This window comes from Muscardinus avellanarius, assembly GCF_963383645.1.
Source record: "Muscardinus avellanarius genome assembly, chromosome: 12".
Taxonomy (NCBI): Eukaryota; Metazoa; Chordata; class Mammalia; order Rodentia; family Gliridae; genus Muscardinus; species Muscardinus avellanarius.
Window position 1 is genome coordinate 95,037,602 of NC_137798.1, and position 23,703 is coordinate 95,061,304.

Consider the following 23,703-nt stretch of genomic DNA (forward strand, 5'->3'; position numbering starts at 1 on the left):
TTAATGTTTGCATCTAAGCTTAAACATCTGTGAAATTCTCCTTTAAACATACTCTACCGAATATTTTATTTCAAAGAATACTTTTCTCAGAATCAAGGATTTTACTTTTTCCCAAATTTATATTTAGTTCATAGAAATCCTTGATAAAAACACAATAAAACCAGTCCTTTCAAAGGGCTGTTCCTAAGGACTGGTACCTTCTGAAGAAGATACCCATATTCTTAACCCTGAAAAGGCCTACTGAGAAATAGTTTGAGAAAAAGTTAGGTAGAACAAACACCTGACTTAGTTTATCAAATATCAATAGGAAACAAGATTTTGCTAGCATACATTCCAACAATATAAGCTTTCAGTTACTTGTTATGATTCTCTCCATAGTTCTCACTTGATTATGAGAAAAATTTATAACACCTGCAAGTAAAATAATAAGATGAAGCTAAAGAAAAGGTCTTCCCCTTTAGCTGCAATGTTCTACCACTCTCCCCTGGACTTGTCACATGTCATACCTAGAGTAAAACAACACACCACACTTAACATATTAACTGTGTATTCAGCCAAGAATATTACACTCCCCCATGACTGTGATAAACTTAAGTCACCTCTTTTTTGACATTCTCCTGATCTGCCTCATTCATTTAGAACAAATTGTTTGCCCTTATTATTCTGGAACTTCAAATATACAGAGTGCTCATTAAGTTATAATTTGATTTAGACATCTTTCTCCTCTTTGAATTCTAATTCCCTTGAAAATTAGCCCAGTTCTTAATCATCTTCATTTTCTTAGTACAAGATGGATATAATACTATGGTGTCACTAGTTACATAAGAAAACAAAGCAAATAAAGAACTACCAATTACAATACCATACCATTAACTGTAAAACTCACCTTGATTTCAGGGACAAAAAAAAAAAACCGTGAAAAAATACACATCTTAGAATCAATAAAATATAGTAGTAGGTGCTTAATGTATTTGTTGAAATAAACTTATATAAACACATTCATTTACTCAGTTTTTCCATTCTGTCCCAGATTCCCTTTCCCATTCTCTATGATGACACAAAAGAACAATTAAAGTTATGGCAGCCAGGAGTGTTGGTATAAACCTGCAATCCCAGTACTTGGGAGGCCAGCCTCAGCAATGTAGCGAGAATCTCAGCAACCTAGCAAGACCCTGTTTCACATAAAAATAAGCTGGGCATGGTGACACATACTTGTAATCCTAGTGCTTGGGGAGGTAAGACAAGAGGATTGCAGGTTCCTAACCAGCCTCAACTACTTAGTGAGGCCCTCCACAAATTAGTGAAGGCTTGTTTTAAAATAAAGAAAAACAGGGATAGGGGTGTAGTTCAGAGGCAGAAAACCCCTGGGTTCAGTCCCCAGTATCGCAAGGGGGCGGGAGAGTGTAGGTGGAGCTTGGAGGTAGAATGCCATCGAGTTCAATTCCTAGTATCACAAAAAAGTTATGAACTCTGTCTAAATCTGGCCTTGGGAGCTCTTATTTTTTCTGTGATGTTATTAGAAAAATGAGTTTGATTTTAAAAGCCCATCCTTCAAGTGTTCTGAGCTCATGGATATAAGCAACAGTAAGTTAGAACAGAAATAATGACTTTATTGTTGCTATCCTTACAATATCTAGGTTAATGCTACAGATGCTTCTCTTACTTTTGGCTGGAAAAGATCACTTAGGTAATATTAAAGATCCTGGGTTTTGGGCAGAAAGTAACTGGACTAGATACCCCCACAAGTTGCACAAGATATGATCTGACCACAAGTATTTTCAGCACATACTGCAGTGTGCAGAGTAGCCTAATAATTTAAGTCAGAAAACATGACAGATATTATATATATAAAAACCCCACCACAGCTTACCTTTAAAAACTAAAAGGCAAAAGTTATTTACCAGCAGACATCTCTCACTGAGTTTCTAGGATACCCCTAAACTTTGACCAATTTCAATAAGGAATACTTGAAATATAGAAATTCATTACCTAGGAAGTCTAGCTGCTGCACAACAAGAATACTATGGATTGACATAGTTCCAATTAAGAAATAAGTTTTACAACAAAGATCTTATTGTAGAAGTCAATTAAAAAAAAAAAAAAACCCCAGAACACATGTAACTAAGATTCTTGTTAAAACCATCTATTGTTAGGGCTAAGGGTGCACACCTCACTGGCAGTGTTCTTATCTCAGCACTCCCCTCCAAAAAAAGACCATGTGTTGTTCTAAGAGTCAGGCAACTTTGCCTATAGAGGCTTTATATAGCATATCTGCTATTTAAAATTTTTTTTTTGCCGGGCGTGGTGGCGTAGACTTGTAATCCCTGCGCTTGAGAGGCTGAGACAGGAGGATCGCACAGGTTCGAAGCCAGCCTCAGCTACTTAGTAAGGCTTTCAGCAACTTAGTGAGACCCTGTTTCTAAATAAAATAGAAAATAGGTCTGGGAGTATAGCCCGAAGGTAGAAAGCTTCTGGGTTTCACCCCCAGTACCACCAAAAATAAAAAATAAATAAAAAATAAATTTTTTTTTTTTACCCACTGTTTACAAACATTGAAACTCTAGTTTACAGATTATACAAAAACGGGCCATGGGCTAGATTTGGCCAAAGCTGCAGTTTGTCACTCAGGTTCTAATAACTGAGGTAAAATTAACCTCCGACCCCCATCGTTGTGTAGGATTCAAGAAAGGAGTCAGGAAAATCCCATGGTTATGTGTCAAAAGTACACCATCAGTATACAGAGTTGATGTTAAGAGTCTAGGTCCTCTAACCTGTACTCAGTGATCTTTTCTTCTCAGGCAGTAAGATCTAAGATGCCACCACCACAATATATAATAACAATAAATAATTTTACCAGAAGCAACACTTACATAATGCCAAGAAAGCATGCTTTGAGGCCATAAGCACTAGCACTCTGCGGAGGATGTCCTTGTTGATGATATAGTTCTTTATGTGGTAGGTATGATGCTCCACACAAAATGTTAACAATTCCAATACAAGTGCCAGTAACTGTGCAGTTTGAAAATCATCTAAAATAAACAAAATACAATTATATACATGGCTTAACAGATAGGCAATAGCACAGGAGTCCTGTAGACACGATTTCTAGTGCAATTACTCTCCCTCTCTCTACCCCAGTGACTTCAATGTCTCATGCTTCCTTTACTACACACAGAATCCACACCGCCTCTAAATGTACCTCCCTAATTTTTTCATTCCTATTTAGCCCCAAAAGAAAATATAGCACGATGTCTTCCATACAAATTCTCAATAAATGCTAGGTGAATTCAACATGTGTATTTGGAAAAAAGCCTTAAGCTTTACTGTAAAATATAAGAAAGGGCCAGGTGTGGTGGTGCACGCTTGTAATCCCAGAGCTTGGGAGGCTGAGACAGGAGGACTGCACAGGTTCAAAGCCAGCCTCAGCTACTTAAGTGAGGCTGTCAGCAACTTAGTGACCCTGTTTCCAAATAAAGTATAAAATAGGTCTGGGAGTATAGCCTGGAGGTAGAAAAGCCCCGGGGTTCCACCCCCAGTACCACAATACATACATACATACATACATACATACATACATACATACATACATACGTACGTACAAGAAAGGGAATGTTCACGTTTCAAAGATCTGATCCTACCTACAGTAATATTTTACCTTTTTTTGTGGAGGGGGCAGTACTGGGGACGGAACCCAGGGGCATTCTACCTCCAAGCTACATCCCTAGCCCTGTTTTTTATTCTTTATTTTGAAAAAGGGTCTCATTGAGCTGCAAGGGACCTCACTAAGTAGCTGAGGCTGGCCGCGAACTGTGCTCCTCTGTTCTTAGCCTTCCAATGCTGGGATTACAAGCGTGTGCCACCACGCCCGGCTTACCTTTAAGCTGATCCTTTTTATAGTCTATATATTTTTTAAACAGGGTCCCAGTGAGTTGCGAAAAGCCTAGCTAAGTAGCTGAGGCTGGGATTACAATCGTTCGCCACCACACTCAGCCCTATTTTACTTTTTATTTGGAAACTGTCTAAGTTGCTGAAGCTAGCTTCGAACCTGTGATCCTCCTGTCTCAACCTGCCAAGTACTGCGATTAAAGGTATGCATCATCACACCCAACTCAAAAAAGTAAATTTAACAGTAGAAAAGAAATTTAAGTAGAAAAGTATTTCTACACATCTGGAGTACAAATAACTAAGTGAATTGTTCAACTTCACCCATGTTGAATACTAAATACGATAGTACAAGTTGTTTTGAAATTCTGAAAGTAATACATAACTATCTTCTTTTCTTACATGTTTCTGTTCTGATTTTGTCTCTTTTGAAAATCAGACCTGTATGGCAATCTAATGGTTTGGGCTTATACAGACTGTTGCTTCTATTTTTAGGGTATGCCCTACTGTCCCTGCCACCATCCCTCCCTGTCTCAAAGTAGAGTACTACTTCATTCTAACTCAACTCTGCCTCTCAGAATGTAAGAATGAAGACTGTAACCACCGACCTGCATTAGCTTACCTTTGCTAGGCTTGTCTTCTGTTGTATTGGCTAGTAAGGGAGCAGTGAGAACATGCATACAGTGCTTGTAGAAGAAACCCAGAAATTCAGTCTTTTCTGTTTTCTAAGGAATCAAAAACACTTCTATGAATGTTAACTGCACTGGTTCCTATCAGCAATAAACATACACCAGCTATGAAAGAAAAAGAAAAACACCCATGGCTTACGTTGGCAGTGGCTAGCATGTTCTCTGGGTCAACTAAAGTTCGAAGCAGGCCCATAAGTTGGACTGCCCCTCCAAGCTCAGGATCTGTATCACAAATCATATGTTCTATAATGAGGTTGATGAGCAAAATATCCTGATGAGAAAAATACACATAAGGATCACTTATTACAAGAGCAAATGGGAAAGGCACATGCTAAGACAAATACTATAAAAGCATTTCTCCTAGCTCTAGCTGTCTTGTTACTCCAAAGCCCAACGACTCTAACTTGTGGGACAGAGGTGCTGAAAGGTATCCAGATAAAGCTTCTTTTTCTACTATTTTTAAATTCCTCTGAATAAAGCAAAATAAAGTTTCAGTTTGATGTTAATAAATCTTCATATGTCTCTAATAATACTATCAGTCTTCTGAAGAAAGCTCATGGGCTTTACATTCATAGAGTTAGGAAGAATTTAAAATGTTTTACTAGCCAGGCGTAGTGGCACACGCTTGTAATCCCAGCATTCGGGAGGCCGAGATCTGGAGCATATGAAAATGATGATAAAGAGTGGAAATTGAAGCCGAGCGTGGTGGCCTATGCTTGTAATCCCCGCGCTAGGGAGGCTGAGACAGGGCGATTGCACGGGTTTGAAGCCAGCCTCAGCTACTTAGTGAGGCTCTCAGCAACTTCGTGAGACCCTGTTTCCAAATAAAAGATAAAATAGGTCTGGGAGGATAGCCTAGAGGTAAAAAGCCTCTGGGTTCCATCACCCAGTACCACAAAAAAAAAAAAAAAAAAAAAAAAAAAAGTGGAAATTGAGCCGGGCATTGTGGCGCATGCTTGTAATCCCAGCATTCGGAAGGCTGAGACCGGAGAATCACGGTTCGTGGCCAGCCTCAGCTGCTTAGTGAGGCCCTCTGTAACTCAGCGAGACCAGTTTCAAAATAAAGAAAAAATAGGGCAGGGGGTGTAGCTTGGAGGTCGAATGCTCCTGGGTTTTAGACCCGCAAAAAAAAAAAAAAAAAAAAAAAAAAAAAAAAAAGGCAGTGGAAATCATAGCTGGTGGTGCACACTTGTAATCCCAGTGTTTGAGAGGCTGAGACAGGAAGATTGCACAGATTCGAGGCCAGCTTCAGCTACTTGGTGAGGTCCTCTGCAACTTAGTGAAACCCTGTTTCCAAATAGAGTATAAAATAGATCTGGGACTATAACCTGGAGGTAGAAAAGCCCCTGGGTTCCACCCCAGTACCACACACAAAAAAGAGTGGAAACGCAGGAGGAAGTTGAGGAAGATCAAGTTCAAGGCTAGCCCTAGAAACTTAGCCAGACCCTGTCTCAAAAAATTAAGAACCAGCTCTGATATGTAACTCAGTGTTAAAGCAGCCCTGGATTCAATCCCTAGAATGAGGCACAGGTTGGAGGTGGAAATCAAGAGGCTTAATACATTAAGTATTATGAAGGACATCAATATATCTTTAACAAGTTAGTTATGGGGCAAGCAGATAAACTGGTTATGACAAACAGGACTGCTTCATTAAATAAAAATGTGACACAGAATTCAACAGCTCAAAATGGCACCTCTCTGTACCTATCCTGGTTCTAGAGTTTAAAATGAAACTTTAAATATAGATATTATTTGGCATTGTACTTTACATCGACATCACAACACATGAATTATGAACTAGGATCTTTCAAAATAGTAACAGAGGCTATTTTCAAACTTTTAAGAGTAGGCTAGGCTCAGCCACGTGTGGTAGTGCACACCTTGAAATCTCAATTCTTTGGAGACTGATACAGAAGGATCACAGACTCAAGGACAGCCTCGGCATCTTAGACCCTGCTTCAAAATTTAAAACAGGTGGGGGAGTAGAGAGCTAGAGTTGAGCCCAGATAGAATGCCCCTGGGTTCAACCCCCAGTACAACCTTGCTGCTAAAAGAACTATAAGGTGGGATTCTGTACAAACTTATTATTTATTATTTTTTTTTTGGGGGGGTGGTACAGGGTTCCTGGAAACCCTTCTACCTCCGGGCTACACTCCCAGACCTATTTTATATTTTTATTTGTAAACAGGGTCTCCTAAGCCAGCGCAGCTGGCTTCCAACCTGCGCGGTCCTCCTGTAAATCCAAGCGTGGAGTTTACAAGCATGTGCCACCACGCCCAGTGCTCAAACTTTTTTTTTTTTAAGAGAAATCTTTTCTTTCTCTTCCCTAAGAAAAATTTAAGGCAGACAACTTTAGTCTAATCTTCTATGTGTGTAGTACTAGGAATTGATCCCCAGGATTATACCACTGAGTTATATCTCCAGCCCCTTTATGTATTTTGAGAAAGGTTCTTGTGAAATTGTGGAGGATGGCCTCTAACTTGCAATCCTCATGCTTCAGGCTCCCACATCACTGGAATTATAGGTGTGTGTGACACCATACCTAAACTGCTTATTCTAGTATTCTTTTGTTCCTGAAGATTGAACCTAAGGGGCATTCTGCCCCCAAGCTCCAGCCTATATTATTATTATTTTTTTTTTTTTGGTGGGTCTAGGGATGGAAGCCAGGGGCATTTGACTTCCGAGCTACACCCCCTGCCCTATTTTTTTTCTTTATTTTTAAAATAGGGCCTCACTAACTAGCTGAGACTGTCTGCAAACCACGATTCTCCAGTCTTAGTCTCCCAAATGCTGGGATTACAAAGGGTAGTCCACCACACCCGGCTTAATTTTATTTTAAATCAGTGTTTTACTAAATTGTTGAAGGCCTTGCTAAATTGCTGAGATTAGCCTAGAACCTGCCACCTTCCTGTCTAAGCCTCTTAAATACTGGGATTATCGGCATGCACCACTATACCCAGCTCAGCTTAAAGAATTAAATAAAGTTATTTCTAAAAGTCTAGGGGGAAAAAATCAGAATCACTTTTTTAATTATCTGAGAATAAAGCAGAAGAACACACGTAGTTAGGGATCCTACAGATATAAGCATCTTTCATATTACCAAGATATAGCCTCTCACATATTTAAATTATTTTAAGTTGAATGTGGTGGTGCACAGTAGGATTGCAGGTTCATGGCCACCTGGTAATTTAGTGAGACCCTGCTTCAAAATAAAAAATAGGCCTGGGGGTGTAGCTTGGAGGTAGAATGCCCTGGGTTCAATCCCCACTTCATCTCACTGCTTAAAAAAAAAAAAAGAAAAGAAAAGAAAAGAAAAAAGAAAAAATAGAGTTGGAGACGGGCATGGTGACACAAGCTTGTAATACCAGCATTTGGGAGGCTGCAACAGGAGGATCCCAGTTCGCAGAGGGCCTCAGCTACTCAAGTGAGGCCCTTGCAACTCAGTGAGACCGTTTCAAAATAAAGAATAAAAAACAGGGTTGGGGTGTAGCTTGGAGGTAGAATTTACCTTAAAAAAAAAAAAAAAAGTTGGGTGTGTAGCTCAGCAGTAAATATATAAATAAAATATAAATATATAAAAATATAAATATATATCACCAATACTATATATATATATATATATATATATATATATATATTTTTTTTTTTTTTATGGTACTATCTCTAGACTATATACTCCCAGACCTATTTTATACTTTATTTGGAAACAGGGTCTCACTAAGTTGCTGAGCGCCTCACTAAGTAGATGAGGCTGGCTTTGAACCTGTGTGATCCTCCTGTCTCGGCCTCCAAGCACGTGCCACCATGCCCAGCTCAAGAAATAACTCTCTAAGCATTTTTCAAAAAATTGTTTGTTTTTTTCTTTTTTCTTTCTGTGTGATACTGGGAATTGAACTCAGGGCATTCTACCTCCAAGCTACTCCCTCATCTCTATTTTATTTTTAGTTCTGAAAGATGGTCTGGCTAGATTGCTGAGAGTACAGCTAAATTGCTAAAGCTGGTCTCGAACCTGCTTATCTTGTCTCTGCTTGCCAAGTACTCAGACCACAGGCATGTACTGCATCATGCCTGGCTCATCTCCTTATTCTTGATGATTCTGAGAATCCACCCCTACCAATATTTTTCTAGGGAAGCTACTCATAATTCTACCTAAAATGAACTAATTAAATGATTTAAATGAAATAACACAGAAAACCAACTTCAAAATTAAAAAAGAAAAAAAAGAAAAAATTTTAAAAGAAACTTGCATATTAACAAATAATTGTTAAGACAATAAGTTTATAAGATGGCCAATCCAGAGAAATAAGCCATGTGATTATTATGGCAACACTCTTCCCCAAAGAGCAATAATTTAAGGCTTAAAAAATGGACAATAAACACAGCTAAGCCTGCTATGTATAAATACTTACTATTAGTACAAATAATATTTACCTTGCTGGTTATTTTTTGCTCTGTTAACTTCTTACTTACATCATCATTCTGTTGTGCCTCCTGCATGACAAACTCTCGTACCATGGATGGATTATATTCAACCAAGTAAGAGAATATATCAGTAGCAGCACTTCGCACCTGTGTATCATCCATACCCTGTAGTGGAAAACAAACACTTACTCTCCATAATTATACCTAAAACCTAACAAAACAAACTATAACAAAACACTCCAATGTTAACAAAAAGTCTAGCGTGGGGTTTGGTGGCAAACGCTTGTAATCCCAGCATTTGGGAGGCTAAGACAGGAGGATCACAGTTCACAGACAGCCTCAGCTACTTAGTGAGGCCGTTTGTAACTCAGTGAGACCGTTTCAAAATAATGAATAAAAAATAAATAGGGCTAGGGTTGTCACTTGGAGGTAGAATGCCACTGGGCTCAATCCCCAGTACTGCAAAAATCTAAGAATTTGTGCTGCATGTAAAACTTTCATTTTATGGATAAAATCACTTTTATTTTTCTGTGGTACAAAGGACTGAACCCAGGAGCATTCTACATCTGACGTATACGCCCAGCCCCATTTTTAGATTTTTATTTTGGGGGAAAAAAATTGTGGTAAAAAAAAAAAAGCCAGCTGTGATGGCATACGCTTGTAATCCCCACGCTTGGGAGGCTGAGACAGGAGGCTCTCAGCAACTCAGTGAGACCCTGTTTCCAAATAAAAATATAAAATAGGTCTGGAAGTATAGCCTGGATGTAGAAAGCCCCTGGGTCCACCCCCAGTAAAACACGCGCGTGTGTACACACACACACACACACACACACACACACACACACACACACACACACACAGTGAGCCAGGCTCATAATTCCATAATGGTAAACACACCTATAATCCCACAAAATGGGAGGCTCATAGAGGAGGATAATAGGTTTGAGACCAGACTCAGTGACTTAGTGAGAAAAAGGACTCAGGACAGCACCCCAGGGTTTGATCTCCAGTACTGACAAATTAAAAAAAAAAAAAAAGGTATTTGAAAGCGAGGAGAAATGAACTTACGAGGATGACTTCTAAAGCTGGTAATATCCCCATGTTTGACAAAGTCTTGAAAAAAGCATCTCTGTTTTGAGGTTGTAATGTTTGGGAAAACGCACAAAATTCTTTTAAAAAATTAACCTGAAATTAGGGGGGGGGGAAGGTTTGTTAAAAAGTTAATCAGAAATTAGGGAAAAGGGTGATTGTAAAAGATTTGCTTCATTTTATGACTTTTTACATTCAATTTCTTACCAATTCCTGTCTTTTTTCCTCATCTGTTGCTTCGTCTGTTAGTTGTGCAAACAAATCTGTCAGAAACTTTTCATCTTCCTGTGAAATAGGGACATATTTAATTTTATTAGTTGATAAAATATATCAGTAGTCCATTAAGATATAAATAACTAGAAAAGGTGGTAATGGAAATCCTTTACTTTAAAAGGAGGACGCCAGGCATGATATCAAACGCTTATAACCCTAGTACTTGAGAGGATGAGACAGGAGGATCACAGCTTTGGAAACTTAGCAAGACCTTTTTTCCAAATAAAATCAGGCTGGGGATATAACTTAAAGGTAGAACATCCCTGGGTTCAATTCTCAGTACCATTAAAAAAAAAAAAAAAAGGAGCCAGGGGCATGGTGGCCTGTAATCCCAATACTTGGGAGGCTAAAACAGGAGGATCATGGGTTCACAGCCAGCCTCACCTCTGCAACTTAGTGAGACCTCATCCCAAAATAATCAATAAAAAATTGGGCTGGGATGTAGTTAAGAGTTAGAATACTTATGGGTTCAACCCCAGTTCTGGGGGTGGGGGACCAAACTTAAAAGGATAAATAGGAGATTCCTACATACATTTTAGCAAGGCTTTATTTCTTGAGCCTACATAAGGGACAGACAGTATACATTTTAGTTTTCGGGCCATTTTCTCTGTGTGCGTGTGTGTGTACACACAGTATACATTTCACACTTTTCCGGCTGTGTGTGTTGGTCCTGGGGATTGAACCCAGGGGATATTTCACCTCTGAGATACACACCCAGCCCTTTTTGTTGCTATTGTTTGAAACAGAGTCTCACTAAGTTGCTTAGGCTGGACCTAAAAGATCATCCGATCTCAGCATCTCAAATCCTGGGATTATAGTGCATCCATCATGCCTGGCTCCAGGTTGTTTTTACTACAACTATTCCACCCTCCACTGTAGTACAAAAGCAGTCAAAAGACAATGTGTAAATGTTTCAATAAAACTTTATTTACAAAACACAGGTATGGCCAGCCATGTATCTCAGGTTTATAATCCTAGTACTTGTGAGACTGAGACAAAAGGATCTCAAGTTTGAGCCCTGCCTATATGGTTAGATACCCTGTTTCAAAATGAAGAGCCAGGCCTGGTGGCTTGAAACCCCAGCATTTGGGAGGCTGAGCCTGAAGGATCGGAGGATCCCGGTTTGCATATAGCCTCAGCTACTTAGTGAGGCCCTCTGCAACTCAGTGAGACCGGTTTCAAAATAAAGAATAAAAAATATAGGGCAGGGGGTGTAGCTTGGAGGTCAAATCCCCCTGGGTTCCATCCCTAGACCCACCAAAAACAAACAAACAAATAAAAATAAAAAATTAGGGCTAGGGTATAGCTTGGAAGTAGAAAAGCCCCTGGATTCAACCCCCAGTTCCACACACAAACACAAAGTGTGGCTACAGTTTGGCACCCCTTATTTTAATAGGCTCATTATAAACCAATTTTTAAAATTATTTTCCCTGGTACTGAGAACTGAAGTCAGAGGTATTCTACCTCTGAGCTATAACCCTGGTCCTATTATATTTTTTATTTTGAAACAGGGCCTAAGTTGCTGAGGCTGGTCTTGAACCTGCCTTTCTATTTCAGCCTCTGAAGCACTAGGATTACAGGTTATGTGTCCCATAATCTAAAATTAAAAGTTAAGGCTCAGCTGGGTGTGGTAGCACACACTTGTAATCCCTAGCATTTGGGAGGTTGAGACAGGAGGATCATGGTTCATGGACAGCCTCAGCTAATTAGTGAGGCCCTTTGCAAATCAGGGAAACCCTGTTTCAAAATAAAAAATCAAAAATAGGGCTGGGAGCTGGGCAAGGTGGGGTATGCTTGTAATCCCATCATTTGGGAGGCTAAGACAGAAGGAGGACTGCAGTTTGCAGACAGCTTCAGCTACATTGGAAGGCCCTTTGCAACTCAGTGAGACCCTGTTTCAAAATGAAGAAAAATAGGACTGAAGATGTAGTTAAGAGGTAGAATGACCCTGGGTTCCATCTCCAGTAACACACACACACACACACACACACACACACACACACACACACACACACACACGTTAAGGCTCTACAACCTCTCAAATGAGGATGAAGATAGAAGTATACATGCAACTTCCCATGACATTATAGGCCTCATATTTAGTTCTGTAGGTACTCAGAAAAGTTTATGTACAATACTAAATTATTCTTACTTTTTCTTGCCCTTTTACTGAAACTGCAATCTTCCTGTCTCAGCCTCCAAGTACTAGGATTAGGCATGCAATGTCACACATGGCTACCTTTACTTTGTGTATGCCACACACATGGTTCTGTGTTTGCTACATAATGGCATCTGACTTCAAGGCACATCCCAAGTAGTATAAGAACTGTATGAGTGTATCACAGAGAAAGTACTTAATAGTAAGGGGAGGGTGTGACTATCTATATACACAAAGGCCAGTAGGAACCTGCCTTAAATTCTACCTCAAACACTGTTCCTGCTTGGGGCTTTAAGTGTGTTTCAGGGCTAGAGCACTTGCTTAGTAAGCACAGGGCTGCAGATTATTTCCAGCACCATTAAAAAAACAAAAACAGAGCCGAGTATGGCGGCGCACGCTTGTATCTCAGCATTTGGAAGACTGAGATAGGAGGATCTATTTAGTGAGGCCCTTTGACACTAAGACCCTGTGTCAAATTAAAGAATAAAAAATAGGGTTGGGAATATAGTTCTGAGGTAAAAACCCCCTGGGTTCCTCCCCCAGTACCACAAACAAAAAATAAAACAAAAAGCAATTTTGGAAATAAGTGCCTAGTATTTTATAAAGCGTATCACTTACTGCAGGAAAATAAAGAGTTAACTTAAAATTATTCATGCTTAATTTGAAAAACTAGCATTTTACCCACACAATGACTGAGAGACAAATCCCTACATACAAAATAGAACCATATGGAGCTAAAAAGGTTGGAAGAACTCAAGACTACCAATGAAAATAAAAATTAAAAAGTGGACTAGAGAATCAGGCTTGACTAGCTGGAAAAAACTAGTTCCTCGTCAAAATAACAAAGAGAAACTGGTACTTATTTCCTCCAACATTATCAACTCCAATACTCTATACTTACCAGATTTTATTGTATTATTTGTTTGCATGTCAAAATAATCAGTATGAACTAGAATTATTTCCAGTTCTAGGAAAACAGTTGTAAGTTGAACATCCCTAATCTAAAAATTCAAAATCCAAAACTTTTGAGTGTTTCACATGATGCTAAAATGATCGGGAGCTAAACCCCTGTGGTGGAACATGCTTGTAATTATCAGTACTTGGGAGGATGAGACTGGAGAATCGCAGCTACTGAGACCTTCTGCAACTTTGTAAGACCCTGTTTCAAAATAAAGAATAAAAAATAGGGCTGGGAGCTGGGTGTGGTGGTTCAAGCTTGTAATCCCAGCATTTGGGAGGCTGAGACCAGAGAACTGCAGTTCATGGCCAGCCTCAGCTACTTAGTGAGGCCCTCCTTAAGACCCTGTTTCAAAATAAAGAATAATTAAAAAAAAAAAAAAAAAAAAAACAGGGCCTAGCTGGGCATGGTGGCACACAGTTGTAATCCCAACATTTGGGAGGCTGAGACAGGAGGATTGCGCAGATTTGAAGCCAGCCTCAGCTACTTAGGCCCTTTGCAACTCAGAGAGACCCTTTTCAAATAGGGCTGGGGGTGTTGCCACCAGCCTTATTAAAAAAAAGAAGGTTGGGGTGTAGTAGAGTTTGGAGATGGAATGTACCTGGGTTTCATCCCAGTACCGGGCAGGGGGGGAAAGATTGGGAGCTGGCAAGATAGCACTTGGGAGGCTGAGATAGAGGATCACAGGTTCCAGCCTCAGTAATTTTATTTCCAAAAAAATAAAATAAAGGGGAAAAAGGGCTGGGGTATAGCTTGGAGATAGAATGTCTCTGGGGTCAGTACCCAGTGAAAAAGAAGAAAAAAAGTTTTGGGCTTGAGCCGGGCGTGGTGGCGCATGCTTGTAATCCCCGCGCTTGGGAGGCAGAGACAGGAGGATCGCGCAGGTTCGAAGCCAGCCACGGGCGCTGGCTTAGGAGACCCTGCTTCCAAATAAAAATGTAAAAATAGGTCTGGGAGTGTAGCCCGGAGGTAGAAGGGCTTCCAGGAACCCCAGTGCCACCAAAACAAAACAAAAAATGTTTTGGGCTTTGGAGGAGCATTTTGGATTTCAAAATGTTGGATCAGACTTAACGAATAAAGCTAATGCAAATATTCTACAATCTGAAATACTAAGAAATTGGAAACACTTCTATCACCAGCATTTCAGATAAAAAATACTCAACCTGCATTGGTATAATATTTGAATTCATTATTTCTTTTTCTTCTTTTTTTTTTAATTGGTACTGGGGTTCCTGGAAACCCTTCTACCTCTGGGCTCCACTCCCAGACCTATTTTTAAACTTCTTTTATCTGGAAACAGGATCTCTTAACCCAAATGCAGGTATTACAAGTGTGCCCCACCACGCCCGACTCATTGTTTCTTTTTAAAAGGTGACAAAAAACATTTGGGAGGCTGAGACAGGAGGAGTGCAGTTCCTGGAGAGCCTCAGCTACTACTTAGCCAGGACCTTTGCAACTCAGTGAGACCTCGTTTTCAAAAAATAAAAAATAAAGTACTGGGTCATCGCCAGTACTGCAAAATAAATACATAAATGAATGAATGGTTACCAAAAAAAATCCAGAAATTTTCTAAAAAGGAGAAGATACAAGAATTAAATATACTGCTTTTATTTGTGATGTGTGCTACCATTCAGCTCTTACTGATATTTACTGGACTCTTTCTATACTTAATAAAGCCATTTTCAAATATTTTACTTGCAGGCCTGTAGTAATGTCTTACAGTATCTTCCATGGCACTTAATCTATTATTCTTATATCACAGATATTAAAAAAAAATAACAAATATGCTGGGCGTAGTGGCGCACGCTTGTAATCCCCACACTTCGGAGGCGGAGACAGGAGAATCACGCAGGTTTGAAGCCAGCCATGCTGATTAAGAGACCTTGTTTCCAAATTAAAAAGTATAAAAAATAGGTCTGGAAGTATAGCCCGGAGGCAGAAGGGTTTCCAGGAACCCCAGTACCACCACAAAAATAAAAAATAAATAAAATAAAATAAATGAAAATCAGAGATGGGTGGGCATCAAAAAAAAAAACAAAGCCTGAGCTGGATGTGGTGGCCCATGCTTGTAATCCTTCATTTGGGAGGCTAAGACAGGAGGATCAAGGTCTTCTGCAACTTAGTGAGACCTTCTTTCAAAATAAAGAATTAAAAAAATAGGGCTGGGGGTGTAGCTCGAGGGTAGAATGCCCCTGGGTTCCATCCCTAGTACTGAAAAAAAAAAAGAAAAGAAAAGAAAAAAGTAAACAAAGACTGTGTGTGTGCGCGTGCGTGCACGCCGCGTGCACTCAGGAAAATAATCTTTTTTTGAACAATGAAAAGTTCCATTTCAGTTATAATAGAAAAATTCACAGTATGGGATGATACAGTGAAATGTTCTCCAACTTTGACAAATGTAGACTGGCTAGTTCACAACACTGTAATTTTGTTTTTTATGCAGAACCCAGAATATTGCACCCTAGGATGCAAATCTGATGTAAGCATACTATAAAAAGAAATTTTGGAGTTTAATAAGCAGTGGTTAACAGATACCTTTTAAAAATGCTCATAAGTCTTGCATCATGTTTAGCACTTTACACACGATATCACTTAATCCTCAGACTTTATACAATAAGGCTCTAATATTACCATCCTCTACATGAGGAAACTGAAGCTTAAGAGGTTTAGAAAGCTGTCCCAAGTCATAGAGCAGCCAGTGACAAGTGGAGGTAAAACTGTTTACTTCCCCTCTACACAGACATGTCTTTTGGTAGGGGTAGGCCAGGTGTAACTTGCCTCTACTATATTCCTTTGCCCCTAAAACTAGATCTTTACTATCATTCTCCAGGATTTCCGTAAGTCCTATAGAATTTATAGTCTATATTCAATGACACTTCTCTTGCCTTCCTTGTTATTCTTTCAATCGAATCTACAATACTTCATAACAGATATTCCTGAAATGATATCCAATTATTTTATTATCCTATTATCCTGTAATTCCTTTCCCTCTTTCTGTCCCTTCTCTCTCTCTCATAGTACTAGAGCTGAATGTAATGCATCTTACCAATGAGCTACATCCCCAACCCTTTTTATGATTTATTTTTATTCAATTTTATTTTTTCCAGTACTGGGAATGGAACCTCCTAGCTACACCCCCAGCCCTATTTTTTTTTTTTCTTATTTTTGAAACAGGGTCTCACTGAGTTGCAACCCAGATCCTCCTGTCTCAGCCTCCCAAATGCTGGGATTACAAGTGTGCGCCACCATGCCCGGCTTTTTATGGTTTGAGACAAACCTCAATCTTGTAATTCTACTGCTTTACTCTAAGTAGCTGAGATTATAGGTGTTCACCACTGTGCATAGCTCCCCTGTAATTTCTGCAAGCTAGATTTCTTCCTTCCTTTTCTGGTGGTTTGAGAGATCTAGCCCAGGGCCTACCAATGTGCTCTACCCCCAGTCTCATGTTAAGATTTTTTCATCACAGTTACCCACTCTTGCCCAAACACAACCTTCTAGTCTCAGAGTATTACCATTTAATAAAAGTCTCATATACTATGATCAAAATACCTCTATACATTAACAAAATTAAACTTAACTTCAAAAGAAAATCTGCTGCTTAAAGCAATCAGCAGTTTAAAAGGTACCAATCTAACAAGTAATAAAGAATGATATAACTGATATAACTCACCTGTAACATACCAACAATTTCTACCTTATTGAAAAAGATAAAAGAGTGAAGTGTTGATAACATGTTTTCTTCAAAGACTGAAGGGGTAGGGAGAACCATATCTTGTATATACTGAACTCTATATGTCTGATGAATTTTTTGTTTCAGCTCAGGATCTGATATGGGAATCACTTCTTTAAACGTGGCTGTTTTTGTTAGAAATTCCCTGTGTTTCCGTGGTTGTGATAAAGCAGGATCATATTCTAAACATCCAATGACGTCCATTATACATTCCTCAGAGAACATAACCTCGAAAAGAGCAGTTCGATTTAAGAGGAAGATGCCTTTGATAATTTCATACAAGTGGTGCAGTCCTTCAATGTTTTCCAAATCCTCACATACATGAAAAAGTTCTAAGAGTTTTTTAATATAACCCTCATTTTCCAGTGCTAGTGCAAGTTTCTCACGACGGAGAGGGGAAGGTAAAGACGATGCCACAAGTTCTGCAATCTCCTCGAGGCGGCTTAATTCACAAGACGGCAATTCTAATCCTGGCGATGACATGTCATCGAAGCGCTCCTCTTCAGATTCATCCACAAGGTCCTGAGTGATGTCCACTGAAGGGTCCTTTCCTTGAACCTATGAAAAAGAATTAGTAGCTGACAAAACATAACCACCAAACCTAAATGATATTCTTCAATGAACTGTAATGATAATTTTTCAAGCTTAAGAATTGCTTTTCAAACCTAACTCAACTGCCTACTTTTCAAAGTTACATTTCTCCACTGAACATACACTTTGACTAAAGTTCAGTGATGGAATAAACTTTCTCAAGTATAAGGTCTGTAGGCAAGAGTCTTTAGGTGTAAGGAGTCTATGCATGAGTCTCTTGAATATCCGTAAGACAGGCCAACACCCATTTCCAAACATCTTTTCTTAAATATCAGGGAAATTTATAGACACATTCCTAGAACTATGCTAAAGAATAGCCAACATCAAACTCTTTAATATTTAATCTTAAGCAAAATTCAAATAAACTAAGGGCCAAAGAGCACGCGTAAACTAGCTTTGGACCCATGTGGGCAAATGATTTGCTATAAATGCTAGATGGTAGCCCAAAACATGATTAAGAAAAACTGGTAGGATACAAGTACACATACATAAAAAAAGAAGCCACATATAAAGTAAATGCAACCACTATGAGGTAGAGCTATTCCTCAGAATATCTGCTGAAAGAAACAAAACCATGGAAAAGTTCTCCTTTCTATACACCCAAACCTGTAGCTTTCATGATCCTCAGAAGCCCTAAAATATATCAGATTCCAACATTATGTCACTGTGGAAATCTAATGACAAAAGGCAACTTAAGCCTTAATAGTTAAGTGCATATTAAAGCAAAAGCATATTTTAATAAAAGATCAATGAAAGATTTTGAAATGAAACATTTTGCTATCTTAATCCTAATTTGGGACAGTGAGCATTAAAAGCAGCCAACAAGAAATAATGCAAAGTGGACAGAAAAATAAGGCTGTATAAGAAACAGCCAAGAAACTTATATTGCCTAGCATGGTTAAGAGACACTGTTGATAAGCCGGGCGTGGTGGCGCACGCTTGTAATCCTAGCATTCGGTAGGCTGAGACTGGAGAGGATCGTGGTTCGCGGACAGCCTCAGCTATTTAGTGAGGTCCTCCACAACTTAGTGGGACCCTGTTTGAAAATAAAGAATAAAAAAACAGGGTAGGGAGGTATAGCTTGGAGGTCAAATGCCCCTGAGATGCACCCCCAGACTCACAAATTGAGAGAGAGAGAGAGAGAGAGAAGGGAGGGAGGGAGGGAGGGAGGGAGGTACTATTAATGGATACTGGAAGGGAAGGCAGCCCAATGTGTTTGTCTTGAAATGTTGCAAGGTGATTTGTTATTGACTTTAACCCAGTGGGCATCACTACCAAAGGAAAGACAGGCACATTCATAATTTGTGCCTGGCATAGCTTCAAGCTGGCTCTGGATTTGCTAATTACCTAAGTCCTCAGAGATTTAAGTTCCTAATACTCAAACTTTGGCTTTACCCACAGAAAAATGGTAGATTTAGAAAAATAAGCCAAATTTAAAGGTGCAAGACTGAGAATACCTTCTTCTTAAATTTAGACCTATTAACTGCTATTAAAGAAGAGTAACTAAAAACAAGGGACTTGTTTAATTAACTTGTTTCTATATATATTGATAAAACAATAATAATAGGGTCAAGAGATGGAGAAACACATAAGGTTTCAGAAAGCAAAATATAAATTCTATGGAATAAGCCCAGATCCAGAAAATGATTAACATGGACAGGCAGATTCATACAAGAGTGACTGAGAAATGACACTTTGATCCTACTTAAGGCACTATAGACAAAGTGTATGTATATATATAAAAGTAAAAAAAGCCGGGCATGGTGGCGCACGCTTGTAATCCCAGCATTTGGGAGGCTGAGACCAGAGGATCCCAGTTCACGGACAGCCTCAGCTACTTAGTGAGGCCCTCTGCAACTCAGTGAAACCCGGTTTCAAAACAAAGAATAAAAAATTGGGCAGAGGGTGTAGCTCAGAGATCAAATGCCCCTGGGTTCCATCCCCAGACCCGCAAAAATAAATAAATAAATAAATAAATAAATAAAAAATAAAAAAACAAGCCGAGCGTGGTGGCACATGCTTGTAGTCACAGCATCCGGGAGGCTGAGACAGGAGGATCACAGTTTGCAGACAGCCTCAGTTACTTAGTGAAGCCCTCTGCAACTCCGTGAGACCCTGTTTCAAAATAAAGAATAAAAAATAGGGCAGGGGTGTAGCTCGGAGGTCAAATGCCCCTGGGTTCCATCCCCAAACCCGCGATAAAAATAAAAATAAATGGGAAAAAAACATTAACAGTGTCCCAAATAAAGATATCTAAGAGTGTATCAACACAAAAACAGACTAAAGAAAGGTAATAAGCCAGGTGTGGTGGCGCAAGTTTATAATCCCAGTACTTAGGAAGCGGAGACAGTGATTGCAGGTCTCGGTCAGACTCAGCTATTCAGTGAGGCCCCCTGCAACTGAGTGAGACCCTATTTCAAATTAAAGAATAAAAAATAGGGCTGGGGGTAGAATGTCTCTGGGTTCCATCCCCAGTACTGAGCGACTGAGCGAGAGAGAGAGAGAGAAAAAAAAAAACTTAGAGAACTCCCCATTTCAGATATAGCAGGTCTGGCCTGGGTGCCATCGAACTTTATTTCTAAGAGCTCTCAAAAACCTGCCATTAGTTTGAGAAGCATATTTTGAAAACCAATGAATTAAAATATCTGCTATAGATTATTCTCTATCCAAAATAAATGTGGAGATGGAGAAATCTCCATAGGAAAAAATGATCTGAATGAGTCTAAAACAAGAACCAGTGTTTTCAGCTGCTTGATCATGTATCATTCTAGTAACCTTGTGAATCTGGGAAGACAAATCAAGATGAAACAAACTGGGTGAAAAATGATGGCAGCTTGATAGTGCAGAAAATAAAGATAAGGGGATGTATCCACGATATATTGCTCCAGACACTAGACACAGGTGAAGGAGACTGAAGGCTGAGCAGATATAGGCGAGTAGGTTATGCCTGACTTTGTACCATCGAGTTTGAGCTAGTAGCAACCACTCATGGGGAGCTCTGGAGAAGCAGTAAGATGTACACTTTGAGCAAACATCTGGGCTGGATAGTGGGGCATCAACAAGTTGTACCTTTCTTTAGATCAAGTTTTTCATAAAGATTTTAAAAGTCTATTTGAATATTTAAAAGTTGAGTATTAGCTTAAAACATTGCAATGACCAAAATAAGAAAATGTGTTTATTTTCTATTTTTAAGATTACCTGACATATTTTCTCCCAAATTTCATCACATCCAGCCTTTTCTTGAAAGCTAAGGGCCAAGTCATAATTTTCTGCTTCAGACCACACAATCAAGGTGTCCTTTGGGTTAAAAAAAAAAAAAAAAGTCTGAATGATTAACATACTTTATAATCTGCTTGAACGTATAAGGCAAATGAACAAAGCAACAGGGATTGAGAACATCACTTAAGTTTATGGTTTGCAACACTGGTAATTTACCAATGTACCATCAATGCATTTTTATACCTCACTTTTTTTTTGGTGTGCTATTGGGAAGTTGAACCCAGGAGAATTCCACCCCTGAACTGCACCCCAAGTCCTATTTTATGTTTTATTTTAAAACAGGGTCTAAGTTATGGAGGGCTTCAGGAAGTTGCTGAAGCTCCTGTCTCAGCCTCCCAAGTACTGAGTAAGCTTATCCTCTACCATAGCCAGCTCCAACTGAAAATTTTGTTTTTCCTTTTGTGTGTGTGTGTGTGTGTGTGGGGGGGGGGTTTTCTGGAGATTGAACCCAGGGCTTTCTACCTCTGAGCTACACCCCAGCTTTTTTATTTTGAAACAGGATCCGAGCTGCAAAGGGCCTCACTAAGTAGCTAAGGCCATCTGTGAATCGCAATCCTCCCATCTCAGCCTCCCCAAATGTTACGATTACAAAAGTGTGCACCACCACACCTGGCTTGAAATTTAGCATTTTAACAAGTTTAGCAGTTAAGAGTTTTTAGGCTGGGCACAGTGGTACATGCTTATAATCCTAGTACTTGGGAGGCTGAGACAGGAGAATCACAGATTCGCAGCCAGCCTCGGCTACTTAGTGAGGCCCTCCACAACTTGAGTCCCTGTTTCAAAATTTAAAAAAAAAAAAAAATAGGGCTAGGGGTATAGTATAATTTCAGCAAGCCACTGCACATGATACTGAAGCCATCTTATATTTGCTGTAGTGCAATGCACCTGAATTACATACTGTGCACAGTATAATATTAGGTTAAAATATCCTTTCAAATTTGCTAATGGTAAATAAAACACATTGTTTTACAGCAATTAATCATTTATAAAAAGTGCCATCATAAGGGAAGAGGTTTACAAATCCTCTCATACAAGATATGCTGAAGGGAGCAGTAGTGGCGGCACATGCCTATAATCCCAGTTCTTAAGAGTTTGAAAAAGGAGCATCACAGGTTCAATGCCAGCTTCAGCATATTTCAAAATAAAAATTAAGCTGGGCGTGGTGGCGCACGCTTGTAATCCCCGTGCTTGGGAGGCTGAGACAGGAGGACCGTACATGTTCGAAGCCAGCCTCAGCTCCTTAGTGAGGATCTCAGCAACTTAGTGGGACCCTACTTCCAAATAAAATAGAAAATAGGTCCAGGAGTGTAGCCTGAAGGTAAAAAGCTTCTGGGTTCCATCCCCAGCACCACACACACACACAAAAAGTCAGGTTGGTGGCACATACCCGTATTCTGAGTACTTGGGAAACTGAGACAGTAGGATCGTGGGTTCAAGGCTAGTCTCAACAACTTAGACTGTTTAAAAATAAAATTCCCACCTACCCCCCCCCCAAGAAATGCTGATGTAGAGAGAGTTACTTTATTCATTTTTTCTGGTACTGGAGTTGGCCAGGGGCGTTCTTCCCCTGAGCTAAACCCCCAGCCCTCTTTATCTTTTACTTTTGAAAAGGGGTCTCAACTAAGTTGCTGAGGCTGGTCTCAAACCTGCTGTTCTCCTATCTCAAACATCAAGGGCTGGGATCACAGACCTATGCCAGCCACCATGCCTGGCAGAAGTTACTTTAAAATAAAGAAGCCTGAAATCTATCTTCAATATGTGAAGGGCTCAGCAATTTTTCAAGCAGAACCAAAAGGAATGTACTAGTAAAAGAACTAGATGGAGCTCAGTGCAACATAAGGGCTGGCTGACCATCCATCAGGATGATAGTTTCTGCCTCAGGGAAGAAGCATGCCTAGATTATATTCTACTGAAGTAGTTTCAAGTTCTTTTCACTAGCCTGGACACTTCTTATGGCATGCAAATGGACCGCATGTTTAAAAATGTGTCTGCTAGACTGTTCACTGTTTTATCATTTATACAACTGTCAATCATGAAACCAGTAGTCTTGCACTGAATACCAGCTGTAAATAAATGATCATCTGATTAGGCTACTTAGCATCACTAATAGAATAAAATTTTTACCCAGAATACCACCTAATGCTATTGGTTATTTTCCTAAAAATATGTCATTTTAGTGCTAAAGAAATTGAGCCTTGAGGATGTTTCTAACTTCCTCAACATCACCCACCAAAGAGCTTTTGGTGCTAGAATTTATACCTTGGCCTTTGCCTCTTAAACCAACCCCCCCAACCTACATACTGGGGATTAAGCACAGGGACATTGTACCTCTGAGCTACACCCCCAGTCCTTTTTATTTGGTTTGGGGAAAAAACAGGGTCTTGCTAAATTGCTGAAGCTGGTCTTGAACTTGTGATCCTCATGTCTCAGCCTTGTATTTACTGGAGTTTCAGGGATGTACTGCCACATGTGGCCAGATTATTTTTTATTATAATTACTAACACATTTTAATTGTACAAATTAATGGGATTGACAGATATTTTCATACATGCCTTTACTGTACATTGGTCATGTCTGTCTAGTCTTCTACCCTTTCTCCCCTAACTGCAAATTCTTCTCTAACCAGTTGTTCAGC

At 39.5% G+C, this 23,703-nt stretch overlaps 1 protein-coding gene across 3 annotated transcripts in view; it reads right to left on the reverse strand.

Annotated features, from left to right (window-relative positions):
* The window catches only part of PPP4R3A (protein phosphatase 4 regulatory subunit 3A), a gene marked incomplete at both ends in the record, with an annotated part of 53,128 nt that overhangs the window by 11,680 nt on the left and 17,745 nt on the right, over positions 1–23,703 (reverse strand). The window contains 8 exons of one of the 3 annotated variants that reach the window (XM_080708193.1): positions 2,871–3,029; positions 4,505–4,607; positions 4,711–4,842; positions 9,042–9,158; positions 10,062–10,178; positions 10,290–10,367; positions 17,139–17,756; positions 20,988–21,086. In XM_080708193.1, coding sequence (XP_080564319.1) covers positions 2,871–3,029; positions 4,505–4,607; positions 4,711–4,842; positions 9,042–9,158; positions 10,062–10,178; positions 10,290–10,367; positions 17,139–17,756; positions 20,988–21,086 — 1,423 coding nt within the window. Of the gene's footprint in view, positions 1–2,870; positions 3,030–4,504; positions 4,608–4,710; positions 4,843–9,002; positions 9,159–10,061; positions 10,179–10,289; positions 10,368–17,138; positions 17,757–20,987; positions 21,087–23,703 lie in introns of all 3 variants that reach the window. The other 2 variants (XM_080708192.1, XM_080708194.1) reach the window with 2 other exon arrangements.